The sequence below is a fragment of the Mastigoproctus giganteus genome, chromosome 5 (genome assembly GCF_048544385.1).
Source record: "Mastigoproctus giganteus isolate SK-2022 chromosome 5, ASM4854438v1, whole genome shotgun sequence".
Lineage (NCBI taxonomy): Eukaryota > Metazoa > Arthropoda > Arachnida > Uropygi > Thelyphonidae > Mastigoproctus > Mastigoproctus giganteus.
In genome coordinates this window covers 10949203-10964956 of record NC_143579.1, presented here as the reverse complement: position 1 = coordinate 10964956, position 15754 = coordinate 10949203, and the positions used below count along the sequence as shown (strand labels likewise).

The 15754-nt window shown below is 35.9% G+C and overlaps 2 protein-coding genes across 3 annotated transcripts in view; one reads left to right on the top strand and one right to left on the bottom strand.

Moving 5' to 3' along the window:
* Nucleotides 1–15754, bottom strand: part of LOC150085169 (tectonic-like complex member MKS1) — a 502024-nt gene that overhangs the window by 381220 nt on the left and 105050 nt on the right. The gene's annotated exons all lie outside the window — the stretch shown is intronic.
* The window catches only part of CCT6 (chaperonin containing TCP1 subunit 6), a 112115-nt gene that overhangs the window by 41629 nt on the left and 54732 nt on the right, over nt 1–15754 (top strand). The window contains exon 3 of the mRNA XM_090373906.1: nt 7363–7497. Coding sequence (XP_090230032.1) covers nt 7363–7497 — 135 coding nt within the window. The remainder of the gene's footprint in view (nt 1–7362; nt 7498–15754) is intronic.

The following is a 15754-nucleotide window of genomic DNA, read 5'->3' as shown; positions in this document are numbered from 1 at the left end:
GTCTTATATGAAGACTTGAAGAATACAAATGATGCTCTAAAAGGCTTACAAGAGAAGGACCCACACTTAGCTCAATGCTTGAGCCCATGCTCCAGCAGCAGACAACAACAACCTTCTCCACATCAGAGATCCTTAGTCCCTACATCAAGAACCAAGGTCCCTTGGTCTTTGAGTCACCAACTATAACTATGTCAAGTAGCTATAGTTGGTGACTCAGTTGTCAGGGGAACACATATATTGTACATAATGGACAGGTGCAATAGGGCCAGGGTAATTCAACTAAGGATTAAAGTTAAAGATATGAAGTTTTTTGATAGGATAGCATTAGCATAATGCTATCCTATCAAAACATTAGATTACTAACGTTAGTAATCAGGATTTGCTACTGCAGCAAGATCTAGATAAATTTGGCAGATGGGCTGAAAAGTGATGATTGAAGTTTACCATTGATGAATGAAAGATACTGCATATGGGCAATAATTTAATATTAAGGTACCAAATGTGTGCTATCCCCCTCAGGTTGGTAGAGAATGAAAGAGACCTAGGAGTAAATGTGCAGTTAGATATGATGTTGTCTAAGCAGTCTATGCAAGCTGCCAGGGCAGTGGGGGGTTTTATTAATGATATACAGAAATTTTGTCAGTAGTGATAAGGAGGTGGTTATCCTGCTGTATAAGGCCCTGGTTAGGCCACATCTTGGTTAGGCCACAGGTCTGGATTTGCAGAAGAATTTGTCCAAATTAGGCCCGAATGATAATCTGATTGATGTGTTTAAGGCTCTGAATGGATTGAGTTAGCTCAGTGCCAGTGAAATCATTCCTTTAGCTCAGACTATGCACAAACATAAATTCAAATTGATGTAGGATGTTGCAGAATAGATGTGTGGAAATTTGGTTTCAGCTAGCAGGTAGTTGATTGTTGGAACCATCTTCCACTTTGGTTTTGTAGAAGTTGGTAGATTGAATAAATTCAAGGAAGAACTAGACAAATTGTTAGAGGGGATGGGCAGGTAATGATAGGTTTTTTTTTTTTTTTTTTTTTTGGCTGATGCTTTTATAAGCTTGCTTTTTTGCATCATTTGTCACTGCTAATACTAATAATTTTATTATAAGGCCTATTATAAATTTCTGTTTACTGTATAAGCATCAAGTAATGACATGGAGATGTTAGAATGGAGCCTCTGTAAAATGGGGGATCGTTTATTTTGTTTTGTTTGTGGCTTATTGCTTCTATATTTCATCAGCTGCCTCTGACTTGTACTCAAATACTAATTTTACAATGGTTTGATAATGAGTTAATGATGATTTTAAGTAAAGGAAATTGCTTTAACAATCATGAATTTAGTATCTGAATTACTTAATGAATGCTTTTGTCACCTTGTGGAGGTATGTTGAGGCACATCACTATTTAAAAGCAGTTGGAATTCTATGTATCATTTGGAAGCGTTCTGAATGCATTGTCCACAGAATATTTATAATGACCATGACATTTCACTAATTATTTATTAAACACAGTATTTTCTCCAATTCTTTTATTGTGCTTATCACAAGTATATGTCAGTAGAAACAAGGAACACTGGTTACGTGATAATGACTAATTTTACAGCTGAAAGCTTGAAGTACTGTTGATTATCTATATTAGATTCTTAGCAAAGCTTATTATCTTAGTACTCACCCCTAGATCTGTATTGGTTAGGATTAAATTTACATAAAGGAAAGTAATTTTTAATATATTAATTAATTTAAAAACGTGTCTCTAGGAAGAGGAAGTGCACCACTTTTCCCTGGTTGTCATTTTTAAAATTATATGAAGCAGATTTGCATATTGAAAAACCAAGAAGTTTTCGATGTCGTCGTCATCATCAGTTGGTGAATGACATGAGTTGTGGGTTGATTTATAGTATCGTAGTACCCAGGATGCATTACGTTAAACACTTGGAAATTTGATTGTGCGAGGTGCCATATTGGTGATAGATTTGTGGGTAATTTAGTGTTTAAAATTTCATATGATCTATTTTGGCGGAACCATTCTATAGCTAGAGCTTTGTACTGGAATATCTTATAATTCGATTTAAGTTTAATTAGTGTAATTGCATTATCTATTAATGGATCATGATTAAAAGAGTGTACGTGCTGACTGAGTTCAGTTCCTGGTTGGTCTGATTTGAAACTATTATAATGATAGTATGCTCTTCTGTTGGCTGTTCTTGAAGTTCTGTATTTTGTGGTGGGGCTACCTATGTAGCATGCATTACATCCAGATTAGTATTTTATAAGGTATATTATATTGTTTGTCTTGAATATTGTATTTATATGTTTCTCTGTATTTGCTGGAAAAAGTACTTAGTTTATTATATGATGTAAAAATCAGTGTAATGTTTGCCCCTCTAAAAATATTCTGGAGCTCAAGTGCAAGTTGGCTATGATATGGAAGTGTAACTATTGTATTTTGTGTATGATCAGTACTAATGTTATTAACGCGAGGATTATTAATTTTTTTTTTTTTTTTTTTTTTTACAGCTAATATGGTTTCTTGAATTAACTGTTGGGGGTATTTTCTAGCCATAAAGGTTTTTGTTAGGTATAGTAGTTCTGTGGTCAAATCTTCCTGTGAATCATTGTATTTAATTGCATTGTAGATTTGGTTGTATAATACTGATTTTTTTTGTGTTGTAGGGGTGGTGAGAATGAAAATGTAGGAATTTTCCTCTTTTTATCTTTTTCCTGTACGTTTGCATTTGAGTTTGTTATCAGATTTATGTATGGTCGGATTTAAAAAATTAATACTATTATCTTCTTCTAGTTCCAAAGTATATTTTTTAATCTGTTGTGGATGGAATTAAATTTTTGTAGGAGTTTATCGATGGTGGTTTATTGCTTATAATTAATATGTCATCTGCATATCGCATGAATAATTTAATCTTAGACGGAAAGGTTATAAGTATTTGGTTTTCAGTGGTGGCAAGATAAATTTCTAAAAGTGAGACCGAAATGCCCAAACCGAAAATGTTTTGCCCTAACTAAAAGGAGAGTTAATTCTAGGATACTGTTGATGTTTAGGGACGTGCGATCTTTTAGTGTAGAGTCTGTTGTCAATAACTCCCGCAATTTTTGTAGTGTGTAATCAACATTTACGTTAGTATATCTATCACCAATATGGCAGCTCACACAAATCAAATTTCCACGTGTTAAACGTAATGCATCCTGGGTACTACGATACTATAAATCAACTCACAACTCATGTCATTCACAAACTGATGATGATGGCATCGAAAGCTTCTTGTCCAGCTCTTGGTTTTTCAACACTTGAATCTGCTTCATATAATTTTACAAATGACAACCAGGGAAAAGTGGTGCACTTCCTCCTCCTAGAGACATATTTTTAAATTAATTAATTTTAAATTTAAAAATTACTTTCCTTTATGTAAATTAACCCTAACCAATACGGATCTAGAGGTGAGTAAAGATAAGCTTTGCTAAGAATCTAATACACTGTTTACTTAACACGTTGACTGCCAAGGCTTATTTGGCTAAACTGGTGTCTGACGCCAATTTGAGTTAGGCATGTTAAATTATTCAAAACCCAAATTATAATATATATTCATCACCAAAACTCGTAAAAAAAAAAAAAATAAAAAAAAAAGCCTCGCGAACTATCTCGTAGTTGGAGTGTGTAATTGAAAATTCTTCGCGGCAGCTAACTACAAGTGAACTCGATTAAATCAGATGTGTTGTAACTTGCAGAATTCGCTGTATATGAGTCAGTGCTGTGCATAAATCTGCTGCAGTGACAGACTTTGTAGTGTACATTGTATTTAGTACTTTGTTATGTGTTTTTTTTTTTTTTTTTTTTTTAAGATCCTAAAACATGGATAAGAAGAGACTACTGACTGAAGAAGAGCTTGAGCTCTATGCTAATATGAGTGACTTGGAATTTGATGAGCTTTTTGACAAGTTGTACCGTTCTGGTTCATAGATCAATCGGATCGAATGCTCGTATTATTCAGCACTAAGAAAAACCATCAGATAGCCAAAAAATATTGCATTACATATTATAGAAATATATATGTGCATAAAGCATACATCCTTTTCCGTCAGGCTACGGGTTTCTCTGAATTTTGGACATTTTATGGTGGAACCCGTAACTTGGAAAAGTTATGTTGCATCTTTTATTGGAGAAAAAAATCCTAAATGTTCCAAAGAAGATTAGGTCTGAACGTAAAATTCATTATTTAGAATTTCAGTTGGCTATACCACCAGCTGAAAGAAAAACACTCCCGACTAAGCTGTGTCGAGTATGTACAAGAAATAACAAACGCCGCGGAATAGGCTATTATTGTCCAGTGTGCCAAGAGAAGCTAGCTCTTCGTGTGAATAAAATATTTTTTTTTGTGAATAAATTCTGTTTTTTGACGCTGTGTTTGATTTTTCATTCTTATCCCAGAAGCCCACACTATCTGTCAGTTACACGTATTTGCTATGAATATTCTCATAGCTGCACCTGAAAGGCAAGTCATACCAATCCGAGTTAAGTCATATGGGGGGTCCTGGGCCAGATTGCCAAATATGAATTAACTCGTAGTTGGTAAACATGTTAAAATCAGGTTAATCTGGAGTTAAATTTTTGTCCAAGAATAATAATAAGTTAATTCTGATTTTTTATGTTTATGTACTGTTCATGTGCATTTTGTGTCTGATTATTTATTTTAGTTTACTGTATAAGTAGTTTCAACTTCTTTCATTTTTAAAATGGCCTGAAAAAGATCATATTAGCTAGTGCTAATAATACGAAGGTGGATGTACAGTGGATGTATGTAATAAGTTGGATGTACAGCTAAATAACACCATGCGCATCATAACCGGAACAGTCAGGTCCACCCCTACCTTTTGGCTACCTGCCTTGAGCCACATCTCACTAATTGATCTCAGAAGAAAATGTGTCCTAATCAGAGAATACAGAAAAATAATAGACAATCCTGAACTACTAATCCGACATTAGAGACCTAGGAATAAACAGGCTCCGTTCCAGACATCTACCAATCCTGATGGCTAAAACATTGCAACAAGCCAATTTAAACTTCTGGATGCAAGAGTGGCTACAAAACTCCCCCTCCTCGATGTCATACCATGCCTTGTATCTCTGAAACACCACTTGGTTTTGACCAGCCTCGTAGGATATGGCTAGCATTAAACAGGGCATGAACGTGCTATGGTAGATGTGCAGATCTTTTCCATAAGTGGGGTAAACTTCCTTCCCTGACGTGTGACTGTTGAGCCGATAGACAGACTATGCAACACATGATAGAGGACTGTGTCTATGAAGGAAGACTGCCTAATGGCCACCAATGCGGCCACCAAAGTTAAAAAATGAAGTTGTAATGTGCACTGGTAGTTACTTTCCTCCTTCTTTTTTTGTAAAGGAAATAAAATGCTCAAATTCATGAAAACATGGACATTAAAAAAGCTGTTTACTCAATCAGAATTAGTAATAGAAGCCTAAACCCACATATATTTGATTGCACTAAAGTCAACTTTTCATATTAATGCAAGGGGGAAAAAAGTTAAATATTAAAATCAAAAGTTGACGTGCCTGCGCAGGCGGCACACCTATGCATGTCTACCGGAGCATGTAGATGATGAAAGTGCACAGTTATTTTGACCTGCATGGGCGACCGGAGGAAATATGAAAAATCATTCGATTTGCCTGAACCAGAGTGGCCTGTGCAGGCAAACTGGAGTATGTGTAGCGACGTGGCAGGTGCACTGTCAGATTGGGGGATTTCCCTATTCGACTATCTTCATCAATTTTGTCGTCGATTAATAAAAAATTTTCCTGCATTAGAAGTAAATTTTAACTTTTAATATCAGAGTGTCAATAAATATAATTTATAATAACAGCAATAATAAAATTCATTACTATTTTTTATTCATTAAATTTTAATAAATTTGGGGGATTTTTCTGGGAATTTTGCTAAAATAGGGGAATTTTAAATTGATCTGGGAAGAAATTGATGAAATTGTTGGGCAACACTGGGCAGGTGTCAGTTCATGTGGTACATTGTAGCAGAAGACAGAAAAGGTATACTATAGGAATGAAAAGGTGTCCTGAAGCCATCAAGAGTGCATTGAAGAATTTTTAGACATTTATAGAAGTGAACCTTGCTTATGGCAAATTAAGTGCAAAGAATATCATGATTGTGCAAAGAAAGAAGCATCATATTCAAGGTTGTCAGAAAAATTGAAAGAGGTTGAGCCTTCTGCCAACAAAGAAAGTGTTGTCAAGAAAATAAATAAAATATGAAGAAATTATCGAAAGAATTAAAAAAAAGTTAAGGCATCATTGAAGTCAGGATTGGGTACAGAGGATATCTACCAACCAAAATTATGGTATTTCAAAATGCTGTTTTTTGAACAATCAAGACTTTCCTCGAAGCTCTCACTCCAATATTGAAATTACTCCTATTTTTTTTTTTAATTACTGGAGTAACTAATGAAAGAAGCTCTAAATTTCTTTTTTTTTTTTTTTTTTTCAACCATTCTTTGCACCATATATTATGTTTTATTTTACGTTTAAAACACTTCGCTGCAAATAATAAGCCAACTATTGCTAAAACGTCGTCTCTCAATGCCACGGTCAGGTAACTGAATTTTTTTTTTTTTTTTTTTTTTTTTTTTTTTTTCGGTGGTGACAGGTTTACCGGAGTGTGTGGATGCACTACGGGCGTCCGTTAGACCTGTACAGGTATGCCTACGTAGTTCTTTAATAAATAAATGTGCTATCAGAATGATACCCTTTGAACAAAGTATTTTTGATAATATTGTATGTATTATCATTTTATTTGTTATTGATTTTAGTCTATATCGAAGTAAAATAAAGTGTAAATTACTACTTGTTTTTCAATCATATGTATTAGAACAGTTTCGTTACAACAAAATAATTTTTATACCACTGAGATGTTAGTCGTAACAGGATGGTGCCTCCGTAGCCAGATGAGAAGGAGCAGCAGTGCGTAGCACATGCTTCTTGATTAGACCGGGGTTCGAGCCCGTCACCACCAAATGCGGAGGATGCGGAAAGGTCAGGGAATGACCACCGCATATTCCCAGAGCGATATGGCCTTAGTTGCTAATGCTTCTAAAAACCAAACAACAACAACAACACTCGTAACAGGATTTTTCCATATGCTTTTAACTCTATATTGCAATTAACTAATTCATTGTTTTTCCATGATTTACATACAGCATGTTCAGTGTGCTATGTATGCACTACATTTTTAGATGATTAGAAGATAAAGCAGCTACTTAGATATAAGAATATATTTGTGAAACTTGTAACAATTTGAAATATTTGTTTTCTCGATAGCAAATTCAGCATCCCACTGCTTCTCTTATTGCTCGTGTTTCCACAGCACAAAATGATACAGTTGGTGATGGAACTACATCAACTGTGCTTCTTATTGGTGAACTCTTAAAGCAGGCTGACCTGTATATATCAGAGGTAAGTACCTGTATGTATCACTAGCTTCTGTAGATGTACAACAAAACAGTCATCAATATTTAGAGCTATTTCCCCTATAGAATAATAATTTATTTACCCCACTCTTTTGTAATGTTATAAAATGAGACTTAAAATAATATGAGACTGGGAAAAAAGCACTTTTAGTGGCAAGCAGTAGCATATTTTTTTATTCTCTGTATAATATGTAATATTTGAGTTTTAGAATGTTGCATAAAAAAGTAGTGAACTTTTTTTTTTTGTGCTCATATGTTTTTGAAGACTTGTTTTAATTTTTTTCTCTAAAAAGCCTTATAAACTTTAAAACAGTTTTAGACCTCCTTATTTGTGGTGTATTTTATAGTTAAAACATCTTGTGAATATTTATTTTTATCTATAATATGATAGTTTATTTCTAATAAATTAGTAGTAGTAGTTGTTGGACATGGATGTGGCATGCATACAAAGGAACATTAAAAGATGGACACCGAAGTGATTTTTTTTAGACATGTTAATCTGTTATCTGCCATAAGAGGGAAGCTAACACTGATTGACAAATAAGATAGGAACTGTTTCTCTCCATAAATGAAAACACATTATACTTGCTTTTGTAGATCTATAATATTTCATATTTCCTGAAGCTCTTACCTATAAATTAGATGATGGCTTTAAATCAGTTTGCTTGGAAAAGTGATTAATTTCAATACAGTTACTAAATGTATTATATAGTTATTAAAAGATAAAATAAAATCCATTAAATTAAACCCACATTAAATAAATTTTATTTCCATGTAGAGCTGAAAACATACTCAGTAGCAAATATGGACGACAGCAAATGTTTGGAATATTTAACATTTTAAGAATAATGATTTACATACAGCATGTTATGTATGTAAATAATTTTATCTTTTGTAATTCACAGAACTATATTTTTTGTAATTTAGTTCCCAAAGTACTGGGAAGACTGCAAAAAGCTCTCAATAACCTAAAAATTTATTTAACCTACAATGATCTTTTTTGTGAAGACAGATTACGAGAAATCTTTGCCAAAGGATGCTAAGAAAAACAGCAGGTATTTCTTCACTTATATAAACTCTAAAAGGAAGGGGATGAATCTGATTGGTCCACTTGATATCGATGATTCGACTGTTGATGATCCTGCTCAGATAGCAAACAAACTGAATTAGTATTTTCCATCTACATTCACATGAGGAGTTTTTAAGGTTTGAAAATGGCAAAAGGTTATCAAATTGTAGCAGGGTGCTTAATGATTTTGTAATAACTGAGAGCAAAGTGGAGGAGAAATTGTTGAAGTTAAACATAAGAAAGGCACCTGGGGTGGATGGAACCTATCCAGTTATATTAAAGGAGGCGGAAAAGCAACTAAGCAAACCCTTAGCCATAATTATGAGAGCATCCTTGGACTCGGGGGAGGTCCCCACGGACTGGACATGTGCAAATGTATCTCCAATTCACAAAGAGGGGGATTGAAGGGTGACACGAGTAATTACATACCAGTTAGTTTAACTTCTGTTCCGGATAAAATAATGGAGTCACTGGTTAAAGATGCATTGCAAGATCATCTAGACAAGACTGCGGCAATAATTCAGACACAACATGGGTTTGTTAAGTCTTGTCTGACAAATTTAATAGGATATTATGATGTGGTTACAAAGGAACTGGATGCAAAAAATAATTTTGAAATCATATATTTGGATTTCAGGAAAGCTTTTGACACTGTTGCGCATGGATGACTATTGTACAAATTGGAGCAGAATGGTATTAAGGATAAGTTGCTATAATGGATAAAAGGATGGTTGAGTAGGAGAAGACAGAGGGTGGTAATCAGTGGGTGCTGCTCTTCGTGGACTAATGTTGTTAGTGGAGTCCCACAAGGTTCGGTGTTGGGTCAACTGTTTTATATATTTATCAATGATATCGATGAAGGTATATCAGGCTTAATGTCGAAGTTTGCAGATGATACAAAGGTTGGCAGGGTTGTTAATGACAGTAATGGCATGTGCTACTGCAACAAGATCTAGATAATTTGGGCAGATGAGCTAAGAAGTGGCAGCTGAAGTTTAACCTTGACAAATGCAAAGTATTGCCTATGGGTAGAAGTAACCCCAGAGAAATGTACCAACTGTGTGGTACTACACTTAAGGTGGTAGAAAATGAAAAAGACCTGGGAGTAATTGTGCAGTCAGATAAGAAGTTTTCTGAGCAATGCATACAGGCTGCCAGGGCAGGTCATGGGGTTTTGTCAATAATATATAGGAATTTTGCTAGCAGGGAAAAGGAGTTGATTGTCCCTCTGTGTAAGGCAATGTTTAGGCCATGCCTTGAGTACTGCGTACATGTCTGGAGGCCTCATTTTAGGAAGGATGTAGATTTGCTTGAGCGTGTACAGAGAAGGGCAACAAGATTGGTGAGGGGAATGAAGGGGTCCTCTTGCCAAGAGAGAGATTGAAGTTCTGCAAATTGCAGTGGCTGGAGACTAGTCACCTGCATGGTGATCTGATTGAGGTGTATAAGGCCTTGAATGGGTTGAACACGCTGAATTCTGATGGGATCCTTCCACTTGTTCAGATTACGAACCTAAGGGGGCATAAATTGAAATTAAGAAAAGACAGATGTAGAATAGATGTGCGGACAACCTTCCATCTGTCATTGTGGAAGTTGATAGGTTGAATAAATTTAAGGAGGAACTGGACAGGCATTTGGAGGGAATGGTGTGATTTTTTTTTTTTTTTTTTTTTTTGGCTGATGCTGCATAAGCTCATACACATGCTTTCTTGCATCACATGCCACTACTACTGCATCTTCACTGTATGTAAACATCTGATCTCAATGTGCTGTTAGCTCAAGTTCTGTTATTTAGGATGCTGTTATTTCGACAGTTTATTATATTTTGAATTATCTTAAGATTAATAACAGGCAAAGAAAAGGAGATTATTTATGTATGTTAACAATATAAGGAAGGGATTGAATCACATTGGTGTATTTGACATTGATGGTTTAACTGCTGATGATCCTGTTCAGGTTGCTGACAAACTGAATGGGTATATTGGATTTACATTCACACATGCGGAATCTTTATGGAAAGAGATGCCAGATGTTAAACTCTAACAGGGAGTTAAGTGGTTTTGGTTATTTAGTTTTTTTAGGAGCATTAGCAACTAAGGCCATATTGCTCGGGGGATATGAGGTGGTTATTCCCTGACCTTTCCGCATCCTCTGTATTTGGTGGTCAAGGGCTTGAACCCCGATCTAATCAAGAAGCGTGTGCTATTTACTGCTGCTCCTGCTCACCTGGCTACGGAGGCACCGTGATTTTGGGATTACTAGGATAAGATGGAAGAGAAATTGAAGCTGAACATAAAGGCACTATGGTGGATAGGATCTATCCCTTATGTGCAGTTATATTGAGTGATGCAGCAAAGGAAGTAAGCAAGCTCTTAACCTTTTTCATCTACTACTCTCAGTGTTAATTGTGCAATTAGAAGTTCTCTGAGCAAAGCAGACAGGCTGCCAGGGCTGTATGTGGTGTTATTCTAAAGGTTATTCTAAAGAACAGAAATAGAAGGGGTGAATGTATTGTATTGACTAATTGGATTCATTGGTTTAGACTAATTTGTAGGAAAGATAATGTTAAAATGATCAAGTGTTTGGATGTTGCTTTAAAGTGTGTGTGTGTGTGTGTGTGTGTGTGTGTGTGTGTGTGTGTGTGTGTGTGTGTGTGTGTGTGTGTGTGTGTGTGTGTGTGTGTTAAAGTGGTATCTTTACACATGCTTTTTTTTAGGCTCTGTTTATATGAGAGCCACAGTTCAAGTGATGAAGGGCCACATGCTTTGGCCACTACTATTATAGACTATTTTAATATAAAACATAATATATGATGAGAATGTGATGCATTTTTAATTAAAACAGTCAAATAGTTATATGGAGTATACTACTAAGAGATTTAATTCAGACACTTTTCCGCATGATGTATTTTAATTAGTTTATTGGTATGCAAGGTTATGCAATTAGACCTCAAACAGTTTAAGTAACTAAAGCAGGAAGAATAAAAACAGACATATCAAGACTCATTTGGCTTCCTGCTCTATATTAACATCATGGAAGAATGCCGGATGAGTGACCTTGTAGTGTCCCACTCCCCTTTTTTTTTAAATCCAGCTATAAATCAAATGTGAGAACAATATTCAATGGTAGGGCAGATTTGTGATTTGTACAGAGTGAACAGCTGTTTGGAAGAATAGTAATGCTGAGAGAAAAAGAGAAAACCAAGTTTTTAAGATGCAGAGGAACCAATATTTGTAATGTCCTTGTGCCAAGAGAGATTAGAAGTCGGGGTAATCCCCAAAAGAGATATATCATCTTGCCTAGATCTCAGAGTGTCACCAAAGATAAGCATATGAGCAGAAGAATCCTTTTTGCGATATATAAGACAGGACTGAGTTTTAGAAGGATTCAAATCAACTTAGTTGTCTTTGCCCCACTGGAGAATTACCTGGAGATCGGCATTTAAGGAATTCGAAGCCGATTGAGCAGGGCAAGTTTTCTCAAACTGGAAAGTGGAATGCAATGTGCTATCATCAGCAAAACTATGGATAGGATTTCCGATCAATCAAAGAAGGTCATTAATTTACAAGAGGAAAAGAGAAGGGGAAAGAACTGAACCTTGAGATTAGTGCAGAAGTTAGACGATAGAGGGCCATCTACCATCGCCCTCAGTGAGCAGTCAGAGTGAAAACTGGATAACCAATTTCAAAAAACAGTTGGCAAACCATAAGATGGAAGCTTGTTTAGAAGACCTTTATGCCAAATACGATTGAAAGCCTTTGAGATGTTAAAAGCAACTGCTTGTGTTTAACCGAACTTTTCCATTGAATTTGTCCATAAACGTAACATAAGCCAGAATATCACCAGTGGATCGACACTGACGGAATCCATACTAGCAATCATTGATCAGACGGAAGATTTCTAGATAGTTTAAGAGTTGTCGGTTAATTGATTACTTTAGAAAGAGTAGAAGTAATTGCAATGGGACGATAATTAGATGGGAGGGATTTGTCACCCTTTTTAGGGACTGGCTTGGATATGAGCAAATTTCCAAGCAGAAGGAAAAACACCTTTGTAATGAGAAAGTGAATAAAAAGGTGGCAAAGAGCTGGAGTAAGTTCAGTAAATTAAGCACAGGTTTTGAAAACAAATGGAGAAATGAAGCTTTCTTAGCCACAAGATTCATCAAAATCCTTCTGACCTCCTTTTGAGGGAAGACCACAGGAGGCATTGAATGGAGCTTGCTAGGAATGGTGGGAGGTGTTTTACAAAGATCATTAATACATGAGTTGGAAGAAAAATGGGATGCTAGCAGGTCAGCGTTATCCTTGGCTGAAGTGACAATAGAACCATCTGGTTTTGGCAGAGATGGACAAAAGTTGTAGCCAATAGCTTTGGCAAGAGACCAGAATGCTCAGCTACCATTAGGGCAAGAAGCAAGTGTTGTACTTTTAGCCTGCTCAAAATCTAGTTTGGACTGATTAATAACTGCTTTACAATTGTTGCGAGCTTTGGTGTAGGCAGAAAATGAAACTGAGGAATTGGAAACAAGCCAATTACGATATGCAACATTCTTCTTTTGAACAGCCTTAGCACATTTGTTGGAAAACCAAGGTTTAGATAAACGATGAGATTTTAAAGCGGATTGTGGATTAAATAATGCCATTCCTACAAGAATAATTTCGCTGACACGATCTGAGCGAATGTTGACATCAGAAGTTTTGAAACAGTAATCCGACCAAGGAAAAAAAGAAAAGAAATGTAGCAGGTCATCCCATTTTGTATTCTTGTAATGCCAAACAATACAAGATTGGGAATAGCCATGAGATAAAGGCTCCTCCTTTGAAGAAGAGACAAACACCAATTTGTAATCTGAGGTGCCTGAAGGACTGCTCACTTTGACTGTATACTTAGAAGGGTTGTTTGTGAGAAAAAGATCAAGTGTGTTGACTGTATGGTTAGGATTGTCTGTTTTCTGGTAGGTAAATGAACAATCTGTGCGAGTTCATTAGTAATTGCAAAAGCCTCAGCATCTTGACCAGCTGGGTCTGCGTGATTAGAAAATAGAAGCCAGCTGGAGTTGTGAACATTAAAATCACCACGGGAAAATTACCTCACTGTTAGGAAAGTTGGACTGGAGAAAGTCAAGTTGCAGGGAGAGGAAGTCAGAGTTCCAAGTGGTTAGTGGAGTTAGGAGAACTGTAGAGACAGCAGATGAATTTGACAGAATGAGGCAGAGAGATATTAAACCAAAGAAGATCGAAAAGAGGAGATTTCAAATTACCCAGTCTCCGACAGGGAATATCAGAATGGACATATGCACACAAGTACCACATTTGAGGCAAAAGAAATCATTTAGCGAATAATTTGGGCCACTGAAATAAGCAGTGGTTGAATCAACTGATAACTGAGATTCTGTCAGAAAAAGTACATGGGGTTTGGCATACTGTAAGTGGAAATGGACATCATTGAGATTAGAACTGAAGACCATCTTTATTTGTGAAATGAACTGGGAAGTGTTTGAGAGGGTTAGATCCTTTTGCTTATAAGTTTGCTCTATTAGTTTGACAATTCATGGTATATTCAATAGTAAGAAAAAGTTCCGGGGGGGGGGGGTCATGCTGTATGAAGTAATGAAATTTTTGGATGTGGCGTACACATTGTTAAGAATATGCCCAGATCTTTGACATAAAGTGGCCTCAAATGCCACCTGCATACACACTACTCAGACTCCCTCAAGTCACTGGTAGCAAGATTATACACTAGCTCAGTGGTGCACAAACTTGGGGTGTGACCTCCAGAAGCGTTGAAGGATAAATTAAAGAGGTTTCGGCAATTTTTAAATAAAATTAGTTATTATGTACATAAAAGCTAAAAAAAAATCTGTTGTTAAAATTACTTTTTCAAAACTGCAGGTGTAGAGACCTTATTACTCGAACGAAATCTGAGATGCGAATGAACACTATTGCCACACTTTATTTTTTAGGGTGGTTTCATGTGTGATGCAGGTGGTTTTCTTACTTATTGTCCGGTGGGTAATAAGCCTTAATTTGCTCACTGGCTATGGACACACACAGAAAGCAGCTGAGTGACTTCTCTGTATGTATTAATACTTCTCAGTACTACTCATTTGTTGAACTGTAATCCCTTTAGCTCTTTTTTTTTTTTTTTTTTTTTTTATGAAAACCCCAACACGAAAGGTATCAAAACCTATAGTACTTAGTACCGTGCATGGGTTGAAGGAGAAGTGGGGGGGGGCTGGAAACTTTGCTCTAGAGACTAAACATGGGTTTCACCACTTCAAGCCTCCAATAAGCAAAGTGGTGGTATTTCAACAGTTGATGATAGTCATCTACCACCTACATTCGTGTACCACCTCTTAATTCGTGCTTTCTACAGCAATAATTTCTGAAATTGTCCTAATGCCAGAATTGCGAATATGCGGTATCAGTAAATAGCGTGTCTGTTCCACACGCTTTATTCTGCTTCGCAATTCGGTGTTTTCACGTCAACTTGGATGTGTTTTCATTATTCTGCTACTTTTTATATTATGGTTTTTTTAAAGAAGAAAAAATATATTTTTTACCATGGACAATTGGATAATCAGAACAAAAAGGTCGAGGAACAACGACAATAATGTTGCTACAGATACTTCAGAAGCTGAAAGGGTAAGAAATGTAATATGAAATTTTTGACACTATCATTATTTCAAGTGTAGTGCACCAATTTCTGTTAGAGAGCCATCATATTTATTCCAAATGAAAAAGAATAGAAAATATCAAGAAGAATTTGTGAAATATAGCTTTGCTTACAGTGTTGTTGATGATGAGCAGCATCCTTTGTGCGTAATATGTTACAAAAAACTGATTAAAGAAAGCATGAAACCTATTAAGTGAAAAAGGCATTTACATACGAAACATCCAGAGATAATGAAAAATACTGAATCCTTTTCAAAACATGCCATACGATGCCATACAAGGTCTGAAGTCTTTCAAGAAGAAACATGCGGCAGTACCTTGTAATGCTGTAAGAGCATCAAGTTTCTTATTTTCCTTGCTGCTATAAAAATAATTTCAATTATGCATGGAGAAAAGTACAGCAACGGTTTGAATACCATTCCTCTATCCAGAGACAGTCTCGCAGCATATTACAGTTATTGCAGACAACATAAAATTCAGTTTATTAAATCGATTGA